This window comes from Mesoplodon bidens (genome assembly GCF_964165515.1).
Source record: "Mesoplodon bidens genome assembly, chromosome: 15".
Taxonomy (NCBI): Eukaryota; Metazoa; Chordata; class Mammalia; order Artiodactyla; family Ziphiidae; genus Mesoplodon; species Mesoplodon bidens.
In genome coordinates this window covers 66,394,294-66,414,829 of record NC_138171.1, presented here as the reverse complement: position 1 = coordinate 66,414,829, position 20,536 = coordinate 66,394,294, and the positions used below count along the sequence as shown (strand labels likewise).

General features: G+C 60.4%; 1 protein-coding gene across 5 annotated transcripts; it reads left to right on the top strand.

Annotated features, from left to right (window-relative positions):
* Nucleotides 1–745: 745 nt before the first annotated feature.
* On the top strand, nt 746–19,971 carry PIGQ (phosphatidylinositol glycan anchor biosynthesis class Q; the record flags this gene model as incomplete). 5 transcript variants are annotated; one of them, XM_081255307.1, is made up of 11 exons in its annotated part: nt 746–882; nt 4,452–5,150; nt 6,962–7,093; nt 7,235–7,355; nt 8,914–9,040; nt 9,334–9,487; nt 9,620–9,731; nt 10,346–10,426; nt 10,967–11,081; nt 12,607–12,668; nt 13,479–13,761. In XM_081255307.1, 11 exons carry the CDS (start codon nt 746–748, stop codon nt 13,629–13,631), a joined length of 1,893 nt encoding a protein of 630 aa, XP_081111433.1. In that variant the 3' UTR covers nt 13,632–13,761. The 5 variants fall into 5 exon arrangements, with proteins under 5 accessions (XP_081111433.1, XP_081111437.1, XP_081111434.1 ...); XM_081255311.1 differs by lacking the exon at nt 13,479–13,761 and adding an exon at nt 19,727–19,971 and having other exon boundaries at nt 758–882; XM_081255308.1 differs by lacking the exon at nt 13,479–13,761 and adding an exon at nt 15,253–18,070 and having other exon boundaries at nt 758–882.
* Between the last annotated feature and the right edge of the window lie 565 nt (nt 19,972–20,536).

Below are 20,536 nucleotides of genomic sequence, written 5' to 3'. Positions count from 1 at the left end.
GGGCTGGTGAGGGGATGGTCTCAGGGGTCTGTGGTTTAGGCCATTGCCTGACAAGGTCCCCTCCATATGTCCCAGCCCCTGCAAAGGTGGGGCAGTATTAAGTGGGTCGGTGTAAGGAAGTGTGTGGGGCAGGTGCTCTGTAAACTTTAGTAGTTGCTGCTGGTGCTAGGGGTATTGTCCCCGGGAACAGGAGGGGCCAGGGATGCCTCCTGACCATCAGATCATATGGCTTCAGACCCTGGGCCTCCAACCTTCGTAGCTCACTTGGCCTCTGCAGGGACTGGGGTGCAAAGGGGCCAGTCTGGGGCTGGGGTGGCAGCTTCTTCTGGGACCCCACCCAGGGCCTGGGGGTCCTTTCACCCTGGGATGGTGGAGACAAGGTGAGGTCTGGGACCCTCAAATGTCAGGTCTACTGGATCCCTCAGATGAAGAAACCAGGCATGGGGGAGGTTTGGTGGCAGTGGGAAGGTGGGGAACTGGAAGGCAGGGGTGTTGGGGACACTGTGGGTAGACTGGAGGGGGAACAAATATGCTGCGAGGGGGACAAGGACATGGGGGACAAGGACGTTGTGCACAGGGCATGGGGAGGACAAGGACGCAGGAGGGACAAGGGCGCTGCGCGCATGGGCCACGGGCTCCGGGGCCCGGAATGTTGCGCGCACGGAACGCTCGGGCGAGGGCCGGCGGGCAGCCCGGGTGCCTTTGGGGTCGGACCGTCGCGCGGCAACGCCGGGAGCGGACGGAAATGGGGCTCGTGTCCCGCGGCGCCGCCGAGGCGGGGCCGGGGGCGGCGAGCGCTGTTGACCGCCCGGGCCCGCCCGACGCGGTCCCCAACCCCATCCCGACCCCGCCAGCTGAGGGCGCGGACCCGGGGAGCAGCCGGTGAGCAATCGGGGGGCGGGCCGGCGTCCTTGCGGCGCGACCTTGGGGAGCCGCCCCCGCCGGGCTGTGGGCCCCGACTCTTGCCGCGGCGGCCGCGGAAGCAGGCCCGGGAGCCCGAGGGTCTCTGGAGCCTCCTCCCGGAGGCGGCGCAGGCCTTTTGCCTCTCGGAGCCTCTATTTCCTCATCTGTAAAATGGGGACGCCGCCGGCCGCCGGCCAGGGTGGGCCTGAGACTTGGGAGGGCAGTGAGGACCCTCCAGCCCCTGCAGGAGCCCGCCCGCCCAGCCCCGGGTTTGTGGCCGGGCCGCGTGGATGCCCTGGCGGGGAGTCTGGACCCCCGCCCTGTGGGGTGAAGGGCGCCCGGCCGGTTCCCTCTGGCCCACCCCAACCCGAGTCCCTCTCTGGACCCTTTGGAAGGGCATTCATGGTCAATGGAACTGGCTGTCAGAGCTTTACAGTTGTTCCTGACTGCAGTACAGGGCAAAAACCAGAGCCCTAGATTCGTGTCCATTTTTCTGAAATGAGAGAGGGGAAGAGCATTCTTTACTGAATGCTTGTTGTTTTTAAACACGAACACATGGAGTAACAATGAATTCTTGTGAGCTACTGAGGAACAGTGACCAGGAGGCTCCGCAGAGGATGGTTTTAGCCAGTGAGATGTCCCTGGCCAGTCATAACTGGGCTTTTGCTCTGAATCAGTTCTTGTGGAGGATGACAGGATGTCCACTTCACAAGGTAGATGGTTGAGTTCAGGTTATGCGGGGAGGGTCGTTCTAGTGACTGATCTGGAATGGGCTGGGTCACAGGGAACCAGGTGTCATTCATAACAGAAGCAGCTTTCCCAGGCCTGTGCCCTTGTTTTTATCACAGTCTTTAAAGATGCACACGGCCGCGTGTTACTGCCCCGCTTTCTCCCATCTGCACCTCTGCTATCGATTGCCTCCTCTTTCATCTTTTCCTGGCTGTCTGATCTGAGCGGACTTCTTTGTGTTGGTCACTCCCAGAGGCTGAGGTAGTGGTGGGGATGGGAACTTACGCCGTGATTTAAGAGTTCTCTCTCACTACGCCACAGATGGGAACACCAACCTCTGCCCTCTGCTGTTCCCCAGACATGAGGAGCTTTTTTTTTTCTTTAAGGTAAACTTTGTAGATGAAGCATAAAACACACAAAGAAAGTGCACAGATCGTATGTGTACAGCTCAGTGAATTTTCTGAAAGTGAACCCACCGTGTAACCAGCTTCGCCCAGAGCATCTGCTCACTGTTAGGCCAGTTGTGTTTATTTTCTGACAGTAGCTCTCGGCAGTTTTCCTTAGCTCCTGTGAAAGGAGTCCCTGAGCAGGGTGTGATTGTGTCATTTGGCTGAGCTGGTGGGTCCCGACAGGCTGGTGCTGAGAGGCTTGGACCATGATGGCTGGTCCCCTATGGTGGTCACCAAGCGAGATGTACTGGGATTCTCACAGGCAGAATTGCTCTGTGCCTCTCACGATGCCTGTGTAGAAGTGTCAGGAGGACAAGGTGGTCCTTGATGCCCTTGCTAATGGCCACAGGAACTTAGCCCTGGGGCTGCCTTTGGGCTCCAGGCTTTCCCCTGCTGACACCCATGTTTCCTGCCCTCTCTGGTCTCTGGGGGGGAGAGGCATTTGGGAGTCCAGCTGCTGCTGGACTCAGAGGGACGCTTTTCAGTCAAAACCCACAGGTGGGAGAAGCCTCGCCCCTCCAGCCCCACTCTGGACTGCAGGGGAGGAAAGCGGCTTCACCAGTTGCCTTTTTTTTTTTTTTTTGGCTACGTTGGGTCTTTGTTGCTGTGGGCGGACTTTCTCTAGTTGCAGCAAGTGGGGGCTACTCTACGTTGTGGTGTATGGACTTCTCATTGCGGTGGCGTCTCTTGTTGCAGAGCATGGGCTCTAGGCGCGCGGGCTTCAGTAGTTGTGGCACACAGGCCTAGTTGCTCCACGGCATGTGGGATCTTCCCAGACCAGGGCTCGAACCCGTGTCCCCTGCATTGGCAGGCGGATTCTTTTTTTTCAGTATGCGGCCCTCTCACTGTTGTGGCCTCTCCCGTTGCTGAGCACAGGCTCTGGACGCGCAGGCTCAGCGGCCATGGCTCACGGGCCCAGCCGCTCCACGGCATGTGGGATCCTCCCGGACCGGGGCACGAACCCGTGTCCCCTGCATCGGCAGGTGGACTCTCAACCACTGTGCCACCAGGGAAGCCCCGGATTCTTAACCACTGCGCCACCATGGAAGTCCTACCAGTTGCCTCTTAAGCCCTGGGCATTTGAGGCCCTTCCCACAGCCCCCCGACCCTCAGGAAAGGGCTCCCTCAATGTCGCACCTCCCCAACATGTGTGTCCCTCTCTGTCCCCCTCTCTCCGAGGGCCTGTTGAGCACTGGGGCCTGGAGGGCCAGGCTCAGTCTGAGGCCTGTGTCCCTCCCTCAGGTGTAGCTCCAACTTGGGGGGTCTTAGCTCAGGACAGCTGCTCTGCCCTTTGTGCTGACACAGCGGGGTAGTTAGTGTCTAGGAAAGGGCGAGCTCCAAGGTGAACCTCCTGCCCATCAGGCCCTGTCTAGGAGGGCTCAGGTGGGAAATGTGTTGCTTACTGAGAATCCACATCCGCAGTGAGCTGACTCCTGTGCAAGGCAGGGCTCACAGTCCCGCAGGATTCAGGAATTGCAGCTGCTTGGGGATGTCCTTGCTGCTCAGAGGTCCTGGGAAGGCTGGTGTCCCCTCAGCCATTCTCCAGGGCTGGAGAACTTCTCCAACTTCTCCCACCCCCATTTCTAGAACACTACCTGGTTGGGGGAATAGGTAGTCCTGAAGGAGGTGCTCAGCTGTGACAAGAGGATGGGGCTCCCAGGGAAGGATGGGCACAGCCGCAGGCTGGAGGGTTGGGGTAGAAAGAAGCAGAAGCCGCATGGAGCTGAACCTGTGCCCTGAGCACCAAGGCTCCCCCAGGGGGCTCACTGGGAAGGGAGGTGGGCTTTGGCACCAGGCATGTCCCCAGGCATCTTCTTGGGCACCTGTACCAATGCCCACAGCTGCCAGCAGTGTGGACGCGTCTGATTTCCCTCAGCTCAGCGGCAATTTGTTTAAATGTTCATCTTTATTCTTGCTAGCTTAGTAAGTAAATCAAGGTTTGTTAGATTTTTAATTTAAATTACTTTAATTGTTAATGAGATTGTAGATTTTTCCATGTGCTACACATCAAAAACGAATCAGTTCCCTAAAAACAAAAATTAAACCCTTGTGCTCACCCCGGCACAGCCTGTGAGTAGTGCTGAGCAGGTCACGTGACCTCACATGTATCAGCCTGCCTGTGTCTGGAAGGGGTAAGCGTTGCCCTGCCTCAGGGTAGGGATGGGAGTGGCCTGGGCCTGTACTCACAGCAGCCAGGGGCAGAGATGGACAGCTGGGCCCCCCTGCCAGCCTCGTGACCAGACCCAAAGCTGGGTCGCCCCCACCTATGGGCCCAGTGGCCACGTGGATGTGTCTGTCAGGGCCACCCCGGGTCCTCGGGGCACAGTGGCACTGGCAGCAGCTCTGAGCTGAGCCCCTCCTCTCTTCCAGCGGCCCCGGCATGGTGCTCAAGGCCTTCTTCCCCACGTGCTGTGCCTCGGCGGACAGCGGCCTCCTGGTTGGACGCTGGGTCCCGGAGCAGAGCAGTGCCGTGGTCCTGGCTGTGGTGCACTTTCCCTTCATCCCCATCCAGGTCAAGGAGCTCCTGGCCCAGGTGCAGCAGGCCAGTCAGGTGGGCGTGACTGTGCTGGGCACCTGGTGCCACCGCCGGCAAGAGCCGGAGGAGAGCCTGGGCCCCTTCCTGGAGGGCCTGGGCGCCATTTTCTCCCACAAGCCCTGGTTCCAGCTATGCCGGGAGAGAGGCAGCAAGTCCTGGAGCTGCAAGACCACCCGCTGGCAGGGGCCCGCCTCTCCCGCCGCCTCCGGCGAGGACCAGGTCATGCTTATCTTCTACGACCAGCGCAAGGTGCTGCTGTCCCAACTGCACCCGCCTGCGGCCCTGCCCGACCGCCAGGCTGGGGACACCACAGCCAGTGCGGGGGGCCTGGCTGCTGTCTTTGACACAGTGGCGCGTAGCGAGGCACTCTTCCAAAGTGACCAGTTCGATGAGGGCCCCGTGCGGCTGAGCCACTGGCAGTCGGAGGGCGTGGAGGCCAGCATCCTCGTGGAGCTGGCCAAGTGCGCAGCAGGGCCTGTCTGCCTCTTTCTGACCTGCCTGCTGTCTCTCGTCTCGGCTGCCAGCGCCTGTCGGTAGGTGCCCCTGGGCCAGGTGAGGGAGAGTCGGGCCCCTGAGGCCTAGGCCCACCCCTTGGTGTGCAGGGGTCATGGAGGCCCAGATGGCCCTTCTGAGGCTCACGGCTGCCCCCTGCACCCCGGTTCTCATCCCATGCTCCCTCTGCACTGTAGCTCAGAGGACACCCTAGTGGTGGTTTCTGTTCTGGTGCCCCTCGCTCCTGTGGCAAAGCTAGGCTTCCTGGAAGCCCCTGTGGTTGTGTGGGACACACTGAGTAGGGATACATGGTGACCCTCAGACAGCTCAGGCCCCTGAAAGGAGAATTAGATGATGAACAGACCTGGGTTGTTGCCGCGCAGGGGCTGCTGTTTGCCTTGCTGGCGAGTTGCTTGTCCTCCTGCAGACCCACAGGCCCACCTGCTTCCCTGGCCCCGGCCTCGCGGGAGAGGCAGCCCTGGGAGGCTGTGGGACAACATCCACTCGCTGTCTATGGGGCTGGGGGCGTGGTCCCCAGCCTGGGCCGCTGTCTAGAATTACCGGAACACTCCTGGCTGCAGGACTGGTTGAGGGATTTGTAAAAGCCCCTGGGGGCCCTGAGGATGCTGGGGCAGCACGCGGGTGTTCTGGCGAGTTAGCCACAGGACCCTCTCTCTGTGAGAAGCCACCTCCCTGGTGGCACCGCCTGGTACGGGACAACTGTGCTGCATCCTCAGGTCCAGGGGTTCGGCTGTCAGGTTTGGGGACTGGCCTCGCCGGCTCATCAGGAGCTCTGGTAACGCTTGGGCCTGTCCCTGCAGAGACATCCCAGCAGCTATGTGCGCACACCACCTTGGGCTGTGGGGGCTTCTGGGTATCCTGACCTGAGCGGTGGGTTTCAGAGCTTCACAGCCCCTTGGGATGAATCGTGTGAAAGTGTGTCTGGGCCTAGGTGCAACTTTGGGAAGAGAAATTCCTTTTGTCAGCTCTCAAAGAATGCAAGAAAGGTTATGAACCGCTCGAGTGCCCTGAATCCCGATCTGCCCCTTAGGTAGGCAGGTGCTGGCTGTTGGCGGAGGTCAGGAGCCCTGTGACGTCCATGTGGGGCATGGCTGTTGCTGCCCAGGGCAGGTGCAGGTGCTGCCCAGGGCTGGTCTGAACCTCGGGGAGACCCTGCATGGAGGTCTCTGCAGCCCATGCGAGGCTGCCTTCCACTGGACTGGAACGGGGGGTGCAGTGTGGACCACACTTCACTCTTGGAATTGGGTCAGAGTGGCTTGGCTGAGGACAGAAGCTTCAAACCTTCAAGGTCAAGACCTCCTTCCTCCCGAGGGCCTGAGCGTGGTCATCTGGCGGCTCTGCACTTTGCACGAGCCCTTTAGGTCCCTCCTGCCGGCAGTGGGGCTCTGGGTGGGAGCCAGGCTCTGAGTTGCCATTGGACGCTTTCTCCACCTTTGCTTGAGAACATCTCCCCTCAATGCCTGCATGTCTGTGAAGTGTCTGGTGCTTTCTTTGCTGCGTGAGAGATCATTCTCGTTGAGCAGTCAGGTCAACTGAAACCCTTGACACGGACACCCGTCCAGCAGGCACTCAGCTTCAGTGCCTGGAGTCAGCACCTTGCGTTCCCAGTTGATGGTCGTGAGCGACCGCAATCCCCGCTGGGCTGCCCACCTGGGTCCTCCCCCCGTGTCCCTGCCCTGCTGAGTTCAGGAGTGTGGCTATTTGGGGCGACGAGGGCCCTTCCTCTCTGCACGTTGAGGGATATTGGCCACGGCTGAGACGGCCCTCCCTCCCTGGCGGGCAGGAGAACCCCGGAGGACCCGGAGGCCCATCCTTCTCCCCTCCTCCGCAGGGTGTTCAAGCTGTGGCCACTGTCCTTCATCTGGAGCAAACTCTCCACGTGCGAGCAGCTCAGGCACCGGCTGGAGCAGCTCACACTCATCTTCAGCACCCGGAAGGCTAAGAACCCCGCCCAGCTGATGAGGTGCGGGTCCTGCCCTGTTCTCCTCCACAGTGGCCAGACGTGCCACGGGCCCAGCCCCTTCCCCACAGCAGACCTGCCCAAGCTGACCCTTTCTGGCCATGCCACCCTCACCACTCGCTCCTGTTGGACCTCTCCTTCCAGGAAGGCCAACATGCTTGTCTCTGTGCTCCTGGATGTGGCCCTTGGCCTCATGCTGCTGTCCTGGCTCCACAGGAAGGACCTCATCGGGCAGCTGGCTGATACCCTCATCCCTGTGGCTGATGTGAGTTGGTTGAGGTGTACTTAAACACCTGTTTCCCAGGGTTGGGGGGCAGGACCCTTCCTGGGGGCAGCAGAGGCCCCTCAGCCAGCCAGAGCAGCTCACCCCTGACCCCAGACAAGTCCCCCAGGAGCTGCTGTGTCTTACAGAATAGGTGGGGCTGTGTAGACCTGGGCCCTCCAGCTCCTGGCCTCTTCCTGCAGGTGGCCTGTCTGGAGCCCCCTTGTGTTGGAGACTTTTAGGGGGAGCCACCTCCCTGCCAGGCTCAGTGTCATGGCATCCCCATTGCCTCCCCACCGTGCATGACCATTTCTGCTCTCCTGGCTCTTCAGGGTGGCTCACTTTCGGCCTGGGCACTCTGCACAGTCAGCATCACAGAGACCTTGTGTGTGTCCCGGTGTCTGTGTGGTCGAGCTCAGCCTCCCACCCTGCTCCCTGCACCAGTTCTGCATCTCCCATGCTGAGAGTCAGAGGCACCAGCTCATCGGCTGTGCTCCTGAACTTGCCCTGCACAGTTTGTGCGCCGTTCCCAGGGCCTGGGCGCCGCCCCAGCCTCCTCTCCCTTCCACAGTCATCCTCCCACTGTCTGTCCATGCTGGCTCTGAGCCTTCGTCTTCTCTGCCTCCTTCGGAGGCCCTGTCCCTTCTGTTGGGAAAATGTCTTCTTGCCTAGGGCAGGCCCTCTGGTCCCTCAGTGCCCCTCCACCCCCTCTGCCCAGGCCTCTGTGGGGCTCCTGGCCCTGGGTGTGGTAGAGCCGCTGCAGCCTGGCTGCGAGGTCCTTGTGGGCTCAGCCGCTGCCTGCTGTCATCAGCGTCCAGGCACAAGTGTGCACTGGGCCTGCTTGTGGCCAGGCCGGGACCCTGCAAGCAGGAGCCCCTACAGGCCAAGAGTCCCATAGCTTCTCAGTGAGGCCTGGCCCAGGAGGGAGGAGGGAGGACCCAGGGGCTGGGGAGGGGGCTTGGCTGCTTCGCCCTGCTCATCCATGCTCTGCCTTTTGACCAGCTTCATCCTAGGCCTCCCTTTTGCAAAATTGCTCAGAAATATAAATATTTAATTTAAAAATGAAAGCCTCTTCCTGCTGCCAAGCTCTTCTCCTTTAAATATTAAATAAGGTCTATTTGTAAAGAACATTCTGTTCCCCTTCTCACTGCTCCTGACACGGCAGAGGCCTTCACCCAGGGTTGGGAAAGGCCTGCATTGGTACGTGGGAGGGAGGTGGCACACTGTGGGGCAGGGATGTCAGTCCTGTGGCCTCAGTGTTGGTGATGAGGCCAGGAGTCCTGCAGGCCTGCCTCCCAGGGCTGGCACAGCTTTCCTCCTGGGGCGGCCAGGACAGCAGTCGGCCTCCCTGCTCGCTTGTGAGGGTCCCTGTGCCATCTCTGGTCCTCGCTTGACATTGTTCTTCCCTCTGCGGGACCCTCCAGCACCCACCTCCGCCCCGTCCGCCTGCTACGGGGGCCCCTGATGGGCTTGACCCCCTCACTCTTATTCAGGGTCACCCAGATGGGTAACCGGCGTGGGGCCAGTTGATGGATGGTGTGGCCCTCATGTATCCTCGCAGCACGTGGCCGAGGAGCTCCAGCATCTGCTACAGTGGTTGATGGGCGCACCCGCTGGGCTCAAGATGAACCGGCCGCTGGACCAGGTGCTGGGCCGCTTCTTCCTGTACCACATCCACCTGTGGATCAGTGAGTGCCGGCGGTCAGGCGGGCCGCATCAGGGTTTCACCCAGCCCCACTGACCTGCACCTTGGCTCCTGAAGCCTGTGCCCCCAGGGACATAGACCCTGGCTGAGGGGGGGCAGTGGGGCCCAGCCAGGCCCTGTCCCCTTGGTCTCTGCTTCCTGTTGACCCAGCATCCCTTGCTATGCTGTGCTGGCCACTCAGTTTCCAGAAGCTTGGGGCAGCCATCCTCATGGTGGACTTGGGGGGACCAGGACCTCCCTGGGCTCCCCCCTCAAGGCTGACCCCCATCCCACCAGGCTACATCCACCTCATGTCCCCCTTCATTGAGCGCATCCTGTGGCACGTGGGCCTCTCAGCCTGCCTGGGCCTGACGGTCGCCCTGTCCATCCTCTCAGACATCATAGCCCTCCTCACCTTCCACATCTACTGCTTCTATGTCTATGGCGCCAGGTGGGTGTGCACCCCCCAACCCCTGCGGGCTGACCCAGTGCAACCCCCGAGCCCTGGGCACCACAGACAGGCTTCCGGGGCCGGGTGGGCATGGGGTCACCAGCCCAGCTCTGATGGTACCACGTCCTGCAGGCTATACTGCCTGAAGGTCCATGGCCTGTCCTCACTCTGGCGCCTGTTCCGAGGGAAGAAGTGGAATGTTCTGCGCCAGCGCGTGGACTCCTGCTCCTATGACCTGGACCAGGTACCGGCTCCAGCTCCAGTCCAGCTGCCCCTTCGGATGGGCCGGCGCAGCTGCTCAGGCACCACAAGAGGCAGCCTCACTCCTGTTCTGCAGGGCTCCAGGGGTTGTGGGGAGCTGCAAGGGGTAGGGTGTATGCGGGACCTCAGACAGGGCAGAACCTTGCCCAGGCGGGGATGGACCCTGCTCTCGGGAGGCCACGGGGCTGCAGGTGCTTAAGGTGACCTCGCACAGGGCTTGGCTCTGGCTAGTCCCATTAGCTTGCTCAGACCTGACACAGGGACCCTGAGTGCTGCCTTCCAGGGCATGTTTTTTGCTGCCTAATTTTCACCACCCTCCTATCTTTGGTGTACGGGCTGTATACCCTATCAGCTGGTGTCCCCAACCCCTGTTACCCCATGTGTCACCGGGTCTGGAGGCAGGTGTCCCTCCCATTACTGGAGAGAGCTGTCCTGAGCGGGCTTTCCCAAGTGGTCTCAGGAAGCCGGCAGGCGTTCCATCTCTGCTCAATTACAGGACGGATTTGGTGGGATGGGTATCAGGGGTGTGCCCAGTGCTGGCAGGGCTGTCGCCCAGCACGGGGCTTTTGCTGATGCTGGCGTCCTTTCTCCCTGTAGCTGTTCATCGGCACCTTGCTGTTCACCATCCTGGTCTTCCTTCTGCCCACCACGGCCCTGTACTACTTGGTGTTCACCCTGGTGAGCCAAGTGCTGTGTACCATGTGGGTGCTGGGCGTGTCACCTGGCCAATGGACCTAGCCCACAGTGCTTGGAGTGGTGACTGCCAGCAGCTATGGGCAGGTCGTCCATCCCTGCCAGCCACATGGGGTGTGGCTGTTCTGGACTCTGGGCGTGTGTGCTGGCCCTGTAACAGGGGTCCCACCCGGGGGGGACACCACTCACTACTGCTCTGGGACACACAGCTGGGTTCACAGAGGGCAGGGGTCTCCCGTGGTATGGGGGAGGCGAGTGCAGACAGCAGGAGGGGAGTGGCCCCCAGGTGGCTGGGCTGAGGGCCCAGTGGCATTCCCGGGGTTGGAGCACCACCTCCTCTGACCTGGCAGCAGGGCAGACCGCTCCAGCCTGCGGCTTCCCTGCCTCCCTGTGCTCAGGTCTCAGGTTCAGGGCGGGGTCCCTGCCCCCTCCTTGGGACCCGTCAGGCTGTTCTGCTCAGGGGCATGCAGTGTGGCTGTGGCCACAGTCCCAGGTCAGAGACCCTGAGCACTGTCTGTGATGCAGCTCCGGCTCCTGGTGGTCGCTGTGCAGGGCCTGATCCATTTGCTTGTGGACCTCATCAACTCCCTGCCCCTGTACTCACTCGGCCTCCGGCTCTGCCGGCCCTACAGGCTCGCAGGTAGGTCTGCGTGCTGGCTAGGCGGCGCACCTGTGGGCCCTGGATGCGGCAGTGTGTGGGGCGGGCAGGGAGGACAAGAGCCTGGTCCCGGGGCGTGAGCTGGAGGGAGAGGCCCCCCGCCCTCAGGTTCAGACGCCGCACAGGCAGCCCTCCCGCCTCCTCAGCCTCCCCTGTGACGAGTGTGGACGTTTGCTCTGAGGTCTGTCTGCAGTAGTCCTGTAGGTGGTGCCTGAAAGTGGCTCAGAAAAGACGTGTCTCGTGTGGTTGTGTGGAGCTGTGTGTGCCTGCTGGTGCTCCTCCTGGAAGGGACCAGCCAGGGTGGAGGACCCCGGGCTGGCCAGAGCTGTGTGACAGGCGTGCCTCCTGCCCCGCCCCCGGCAGGCCACCACCTGCGGGGACAACACGCACCAGCCCAGCTGCTCCTGCCATCCCCTCTGCAGGCGATGCCCCTGTTTGCATGCTGACACCAGCCACGGGTTGGCCAGATGCCCCTGACAGGAGGCTGTCCCCACTGCAGGCCTAGGGAGGCCCGACCCAACTGGTCACTGAGTTGTGGGTTGGCTCATCCAGTTCAGGGGCTTTGAACATAACAGGAAACTTGGGGAGTTGCTGGCACGGCCCCGGAGCTGACCAGCATGCCCAGGAGGCCCTGGACTAGTTTGCAAACGGCAGCTCGGCCGCACGCCAGAGTTCACGGCTGCTGCTCCCAGCCAGTTCCGAGTCAGAAGACATGAATGTGCGTGTTCCCTGGGCTTTGGGCCTTGAGTCTGCCCGCTGGATGTCCTCAAACCCTCTTTCCAAGCCATGTTCTCCACAGACCCCCAGGTGGCCCAGGCCAGGGGCCCATGTGTAGTGCTGCCCATGCTCCCTGGTCCCCCAGCCCTCACCCACACTTCGGCACACCTGGAAGCAGGCAGGTGGAGAGCCTGGCCCCGGCACCTTCCTCTCCCAGGCCTCAGCTCACGGCTGGAGCAGAGTCCTTTTAACTTCACATAAAAGGCCACAGATGCCGCCTCTTCTCTCCACCGAGTTTGCCTTGGGGTCTCTTCATCAATTGATAATTAGCTCCTGTTTCTCCTTTCAAGAACCTTCCGCCTTGGGAATCCCCAGGCTTGAGAGCCCACACTGCAGGCCAGAGTGTGGTGGGTCCCTGAGTCAGCCGTGCACACAGCAGTTGGAAGGCACTGAGATGCCAGCAGGGTGCCCACCACCCAGCAAGTGCCTCGTCCACTCTGGGAAAAACCCCCTCCTACTCAGAAAGCAGCACAACCTGCCAGCTTTTCCCCGCCTGCCAGACCCGCGGCTTTGGTCTCTCAGTGCAGTTCTGCAGGAGGCCCTGACAAGGGCCAGGCTGCAGCTCAAGGAGGCAGATGGGAAGGACGGGCTGGAGAGGCGAGCTGCTGCCCGGGCAGCCTGTAGCCCTCGGAGTGCTGCTCGGAGCAGGAGTGCTGGTGGGGGCGGCCTGTGGGGCCCTGGGAGCCCTGGAGGGCCACCCTACCTCACGGGGACCTTGCTCTCCTTATAGCTGGTGTGAAGTTCCGAGTCCTGGAGCACGAGACTGGCAGGCCCCTCCGCCTCCTGATGCAGGTAAGGCCTCCACGCAGCCCTCATGCTGTTGCCTGCCATGAGGCCGCCCATGTTCTGAGGCATGTTCTGTGCCGTCCTGGGTGTGGGCCTCCTGGGCAGGAGGGCCCAGCAGAGCTGAGGGGTGGGGCCCGGGGGAGGCTTGCCCACCCCCAAGGCCTCTGGGCACCATGATCCTCTGTGCCTGGAACCTCCCCGAGCAGGGCCCATGTATGGGGTCCCCTATGCTGTGCCAGACACCCTCAGCCACCCAGGGCACCTGCCTGCTGGGCCTGCATCCCTGTCTCCTTCCCTGGGCCCCCGGGTTCTCCTTCCAGGCAGAATAGCAGAGACTTGGCAAAGGCCTCGGGACACACCTGAGGCCTACTCTGTTGAGCTCCTTTATCTTAAGCAGTCTGGGGACTGTCTTGCGGGAGGGAGCAGACCAGGTGCCGGTGTTGCTGGTTGCAGGTGTCCGGTTGGCCTGAGGGGAGAGGCCAGATGCTGAGGCAGCCGGGCTCTGTGTGGTTTTCTTGAGGGTGTCCTGAGTCCCACTTGAGGAGGCTCCAGGGAGCTGAGTGAGTCCTGGAATGGAGGGGTCGGTGCCCCACAGCCGGGCCAGAGTGGAGCCCGCCTGACCGTGGCCCAAGCCTGCCTCCCAAGCCACTCACCCATCCGTGTACCCCAGGCGAGAACGCATCTGGCACAGAGCTGGCCCTGCCCCACGGTTGTCCAGCCCGGGGACCCCCCACGAAGGCCTGCTGGGCCTACAGAGCTGGACTCCCAGGGAGTTGGGGGCTGTGTCCTGGCTGACCGCTGCCCTTGTGCTTCCAGATAAACCCCCTGCCCTACAGTCGCGTGGTGCACATCTACCGCCTCCCCACCTGTGGTTGCCACCCCAAGCACTCCTGGGGTTCCCTGTGCCGCAAGCTGTTCTTCGGGGAGCTCATCTACCCCTGGAGGCAGAGAGGGAACAAGCAGGACTGAGGGGCCCTGGCCACCAGCCGGCCCAGCACCACCTCCTGCCAGGGTGTCAGGGTAGCACATGGTCCTGCTCTTTGCCTTCCTGCCCCTGGTTGTCTGGGGCCTCTGCAGGCCCTGCCGGGGCCCTGCCCATCGCATCTCCTCCTGACTCTGAGGTCGTGGGAGTAGTGAGCAGGAGGATGCAGGAACGGCCAGTCAGGCCAGCAGCCCACGCTCCAGCACCAGCACATTTGCCTCGGGAACCCCCTTCTGACCTGTTTTGATGGCACGGTTAACCTGGTGCACACTGGCCCCCCAGGCCTATCCAGGAGCCCCGTCCTGCCCCCCACCCCAGTCTATACCCAGACCCTAGGAGGGGGTGCAGAGCCCTGCCTCTGCCCACCATGCCCGTTCCCAGTGGGGTGGGCTGGCAGGTCTTTCTGGCTGCTCACTGGCGCCCCACCCTGTCATGAGGTGGAGGGGATCCTTCCCAGGGTGCACTCAAGTGTCCTTGAGACTCTGGCCCCCAAGCATCTCCTTCTCTGGGGGATGCCCTCCTGGGTCCCCAGTGCCTTCCAGCTGTCTCAGTGGAGCCACAGCCAGTCTGGGGGATCCAAGCCACTGCTGACCCCCAGTGCAGTCCAGCAGCTCCAGGAAGCTGGGCAGCAGCGCCCCTCACGCCCTGATTCGCACAGGGCTTGTTGATGCTCCTGGAGAGACTGCTCTGCAGGAGGAGCTGCCCTCAGGGCTTTGGGTGTCCCTGTGTGAAGCCAGGCCACATGGGGTGCCTGGATCTGTCAGCAGAGACCCACACACCCAGCTGCCCCGTTCCTGCCCTGTACCCCTGCAAATCTTGCATCTCGCTCACTGGCTTCTCCTGGGCAGATGCTCCTGCAGCCCCCAAGGAGGGGTCCTAGCACTCAGGCTGCATCTGCCTGTTGGCCGCAGGCAGAATCTGAGTGTGGGTGTGAGCCCCAGAATCCCCAGGGGGAGGAAGCCTCAAGATGCGGGTGGCGTCACATACGGTGTGTGTCATCGTGGAGTTGGAGATGTTCATGCTGTAGGCAGTGGGGCAGCGCTCTCTGTCCATCCCAGGCACTTGGGACTGTCCACTTCTGCCACCCACGCTCCTTGGCTGTGGGCCACAGTGGGAGCGGGCCTGGAGGAGTCCCCACCAGCCCAGGGTCGGGCAGGAGGGGTACTGGCTCTGTCTTTTCTGCTGGGACAATAAAGCCTCCCACATATTTGGAGTGTGCGCTCTGCCTTCCCATCACCACGTGGGCAGTGGGTCTGAGGAGGCGCCCCTTCTCCTGGGGTGGCGAGACAGCTGGCCCCCACTGTTTGTCTTGAGATGACTACCATGCCTGTTTCCTGTTTATTGCCAAGCTGTGGGGCACTGGGCTCCCTGTCCCCTAGAGCAGGCCTCTTTGCAGGTCTGGTGCGTGTGTACGAAAGGCTCTGGCCTCTTGAAGATGTCCTCGTGTGGACGGATGGACCCAGGGCCACTTGCTTTCCAGTTTTGGCCTTGCCGTGGCCTGAGGAGCTCCCAGGGCAGGGCTGGGGGCAGGGGTGCAGCCCTCTCTGGGAGCAGGGGTGAGCTCTGATAGATATATGTCACCACCTGAAACCTGTGGACTCCACACAGGAAGGGGCTCTCTCTGATGGACTCTGCCTGACCTGCAGCCTCCAGGGACCCTCAGGTGGCTTCCTCTGTGCCTGCTGTACTGGCTATGGAGGCGAGGGGTTGGAGCCCAAAGAGGTCACTCAGCAACTGCCAGGCCTGCATCACCACTGAGGGTCAGCAGAGGGCCCCACATGGCTCCTGGTGGGCAGGACCACACCCCAGAGCCTGCTGAGAAGAGCCTCCATCACCTGCATCTCTGGGGCCACCTTCCCAGTCACCAGATGCCAAGACACGGAGGCGGCCCGTGGGGCCTGCCTCACCTCCCGCTGAATCCTCTCCCTTGCTCCGCCCAGCCTGCTGGGCAGTGGTGGCTGTGTTCCAGGCCTTTTCTGGCAGCTGTCACTCTCGTGCCAGGTGCGGGGCTGCCTGCCCATCTCCCGAGGGCCAGCCCAGGCCTGGCACCAGAGCTGGCCGAGGGAACAGTGGTCACTCCAGCCACTAGCAGCCACCAAGACGTGCCACCTGCATGTCCTAGGCTGCTCCCATCCTGTGTGTCGTCCCTGGACCTGTACAGCCCTTGCCTAGGGACAGTCTTCATCTGTGGCTCCTCATCCTCAACCCAGGGCTCTGACCACCCCTGCCACGCTGACCTGGCAGAGCCTTGTCCTACAACTTCTCCGAGGCTGACCCTCAGACTGCCCTGAAAAGCGGACGATTCCCCTTTCAGCTGGGGCCGCCACCTCCCAGACAGGTCCTCACGGCCACCCACAGAGAAGGGCCCCGTGCTCTTCCAGTGTGGAGACAAGCTCAGAGAGGGGCGGTGAGCTGCTGAAGCAGGCAGTCTGAGCCACATAGTTCACTCCCGCCAGCTCCCTCCCGTCCTTGAAAACTTACTTTGATGTGATTTCAACTCAAAGAAACGGCTATAGCACATCACAACCTTCAACAGATTTCCTGGGGCTAATGTTCTGCCACAGCTGCTGTTTCGTGCTCATGCTCTAACTTTTCTAAACCATCTGATCATCAGTTGCCCCTAATTGTGCTCCTAAGATGCCCAGTGTATGTATATCTTGTAAGGCCAAGGACTGACCTGTGTAACCAGGGCATGGCAAGGAGCATGGGTGGGACCACCTCGCTTCCCGTGCTCCTGGGCACCAGTCTCAAGGACCCTTTGCCCTCAACCACCCCACAGCTGTCTCTGCCTTTCCCAGCACTGGGGTCCTCAAAGATCCAGCCAGTCACTTGGTAGCCTGTCCTTATGTGGGGTTCGTCTGATGATTCTTGAGATTCCGCTCCTGTGCTCTTAGTGGGAACATGTAAATGCCACTGTGTCCTTCTCAGGCATCGCCTTGGGAGGAACACCGTGTCTGCCCAAACCAGTGACGTCAACCTGACCCACCAGGTTCTCCTCTGCAAAGCTACTCTCCCTTTTACATAACAAGTGATTAGTACAGAGATATTTTCGACCACATGACCGTCCTGTCCCTCCTCCCCCTCTGGCCCACTAGCTGGCAGCGTCCACCATTGATTCTTGCCGGGTGCACACAGCTTTCCACGGCCTCTGCCTGTAGGACTTGAGTGGGGCCTCTCCTGGCAGCAGGCCTGGACTGGGGGTCAAGTAACTGACACTCGTGTGAGAGCTCCTAGGGCACAGGGCCAAGGTCTGTTTGCCCCAATGGGTGGTCCCCAGGCCCTTCTCAGAGTGGACAGCTTTGGGTATCCTGGAGTGGGGGGAAGGAGACACCCCAGACCACTCGTTTGTTCCCTCCTGGACAGAGGCTGAGTCTGGAGGCCTAGCCCCCATCCTCGCTCGGAGCCAGTGGGTGTGGGAACTGCAGGGGAGACTGTCAGGGCTCTTCACCAGACACCTCTGGGGCCTCCAGAGGGACTCAGAGTTACCCTCGACCACCCAACACCTGGGCGCCTCGCAGGGCTGACCCAGGACCTGGGAGCGGAGGGCTGTTCTGGGCTGCTTTGTCCTTGGCCTGAGGTTCCTCCAAGGTCCCCTGGGCCAGGCCTGGCACTTAGTGGGTCCCAGAGCGTCCTTGCAGAAGGGCATGCAGCTACGTTGGGAGGCCAGCTCCTCCACCCACAGGGCCTCCTGGACAGCAGGGAATGGCACCCCTCCAGCCATCCCTCCCTCGACTGGGCCCCACTGCCCCAGACCCTGTGGGTTCCTGCGGTGCCTTTCTGCTCTGAGGTTGGGAGGTCGGAGGTCAGAGGGAACCAGAGCAGCACAGGAAACCAGTAAATCAGGAGGACAGGAAGCACCTGACAGAGGTTGCTGAGTCTTGCTCCCAGGATCAGGCTCCGTGGACAGGTTCTAGGGATGGTCACGCCTGCTGCACAAGCTGTGCTGGGAAGGACCCAGCCGGCCTCACTTCGTCCCTGGTGATGGAGAACCAGGCAGCGGGGCCTACAGCTGCTGGAGCCCCTTCGGGGGAAGTCCTGATGTACAAAGGGTGCTTTTGGTTTAAATTCTCTGCAAAGTGGAATGATAATAGTTTCTCACCCATCATCCCTTCTGGGCAGCCTCAGAAACCGAGGACATGTCAGCCCCACATGGCTTCCGGCCCCAGAGAGGGGCCTCAGTGACTTCAAAGCAGGGAGTAGGCAAAGCCAGGCTGAGGCGGGCTCCAGGTTGGGTGTAGTGACCTCTGCCAGAGAGGCTGGCTTGGCCATGTTTAGGGTTGGCAGGTGGTGGGGACTCAGCTCCCTGCCCCCACCAGCTGAAGGCTAACAAGACTCCGCCCACTGGCTGTCATTTCTGTAAACACTGTGCTGTGGGTGCATGTGCCCTTTCTCTTTTTTTTAAAAAATAAATTTATTTATTTTTGGCTGTGTTGGGTCTTTGTTTCTGTGCGAGGGCTTTCTCTAGTTGAGGCAAGTGGGGGCCACTCTTCATTGCGATGCACGGGCCTCTCACTATCACGGCCTCTCTCGTTGCGGAGCACAGGCTCCAGACGCGCAGGCTCAGTAGTTGTGGCTCACGGGCCAAGTTGCTCCGCGGCATGTGGGATCTTCCCAGTCCAGGACTCGAACCCGTGTCACCTGCATTGGCAGGCAGATTCTCAACCACTGTGCCACCAGGGAAGCCCCATGTGCCCTTTCTGTACACGCTGGGGGCCGTGTCTGCTGTAAGCCATCATCCAGTGTTTGGCCACTTTGTGGATTACGAATGAGCAGGTGGCCTTGCCCATCCCTGGCCAGCCTCTGCTCTTGAATGTCCCAGAGGGCCAGGAGAATACCAGGAGAGCCTCTCCCTGAAGGCAGGTGAGAAAGGCCCAGGTGCTTGCTGCCCACCCAACAGAGAGACCAGCTGCTCAGGAAGGCTCCCCAGGCGCCCCACCAAAGTGAAACAGCAGAGTCCACATGGCCCACTGCCCAGTGAGGGTTATCTGCAGCTTGCGGGGGGTGGTCACTTGGTGTTGTGCCCTGCCCAGGCAGGGGTCTGCCCTCTGTGAAGACCACCTGCTGCTGGAGACACAGCCCAGGCTCAGTGATCCCTTGGGAGGAGTTCTTGCTGCCGTTTCTCGCCTGCTGGACAGATGTGCCAGCCCAGCTGTCCTCAGTGCAGCCCTCGGGCCCTGGTCACTATGATGATGTGCTTGTTCTCTCTGCACAGATCTGCTTTTTAGGGAGCCCCAACTCACACGTGGCCTCTCCCTAGCACGCACCCTCAGTGCCTCGTCCAGCTGAGTCTAGTGGCTCAGCTTGGACAACGTATCCTTTTGATTGATTTATTATTTTTAACAGCTTCATTGAAGCATATTTTACATATTATAAAATTCACCCATTTCAAGTGTGCAATTCAAGGATTTTTAATAGCTTTATCAAGTAGTATAACCATCACCAATTTTAGAACATTTTCATCACCCCAAAGGGAAACAGGGTACCCACTAAGCAGTTACTCACCATTTCCCCCTCCCCCAGGCACTGGCAACCACTAATCTACTTTCTGTGGATTTGCCTATTCTGGAAGTTTCACATAAATGAAATGTAGCAGGTATCAGCACTTTATTCCTTTTTATGGATGAAAATCCATTGTGTGGATAGGCCACATTTTGTTTATGCATTGACTTGTTGATGAATGTTTGGGTTGTTTCCACCTTTTGGCTATTGTGAGTAATGCTGCTGTGAACATTCATGCACAAGTTTTTGTGTAAATGTATATTTTCATTCCTCTAGGAGAGAAATTGCTGCATTTTATGGTACTTTTATGCTGAACTTTTTGACTTACTAGTTGTCAATTACATGTCATATGTGAATATGTTCTCGTGAAAATGTTATCAATGACGAGAACATCACTCTCCACCTCCAACCCCAAAGGAAACGATGCTGTCCATTTGGTGAGCATCATTCCAGGTTTTATCCTGTGCATACATTACATTTCGCTATATGTAAATCTAGAATGAAATGAATTAAGTTTTTAAAGCACAATCGTTGAAGTTACACTGGATATACTGTACTATCATTTGCTTACTTGTGTTCTCAGGTCGGTATTGCCTGCATCTTACCTTGTTCATCGAAGGGGCTGCGTGAACCTGGTTGATTTAATGGCACCCTGTCGGGGGCTCCAGATGGCTTCACTGCTTTCACCATCACCACAGCGCTACAGTGAAATTCTTTGAGCTCATTTCTGAGAATTTCTCCAGGCTCAATGAGATACGGAATTATTAGGCTGTTCAACCTCCCTCCCAGAGAGCTGTTCCCCACATCCTGGCCCACATGCGACATTGCCAATCTGATATGTGAAAAGGGTATTATTTTGCTTCACTTTCCATCTTGCAGAGTAAAACTGTATCTTCGCACGACTTCATACGCTTTTCATAACCCATCCATTCTGTAAACAACCCCAAAGTCACTTCCTCCTCGAGGCCCCTGGTCAAGCCTCAGAGCCTCACGCCCTGACCCTCTTCCTGGGCCCTCCTGGGTCCCCCACCCGGCCTGACCCCAGGCTGCCCTCGTCTCTGGAGCTGGAGGACCACCAGCCCGCTGACCCCGACGTTCCGCAGCGTCGGGCTTTCGGAGCGCCGCTGTCACCTGCAGGCCCTGCCCAAGGGAGGGGCAGACGAGGGGCCAGAGCAGAGCCGCCGCGCTGGGGACCCTGCGCCCCCGCCAGCACACCTGCGTCACCCCACCGCCCCCACCTTACCTTACCCCACAGCCCCTCGGCCCCGCCCCCCACGCGGGAACGGAAGTCTCGCCTCCCAGGCCATTCCGAGCGCCGCTTGGCCGCCTTCATCCCGCCACGCCCCCGCCACGCCCTCGCCGCGCCCCCGCCGCGGGACAGCGGCTATCGAGA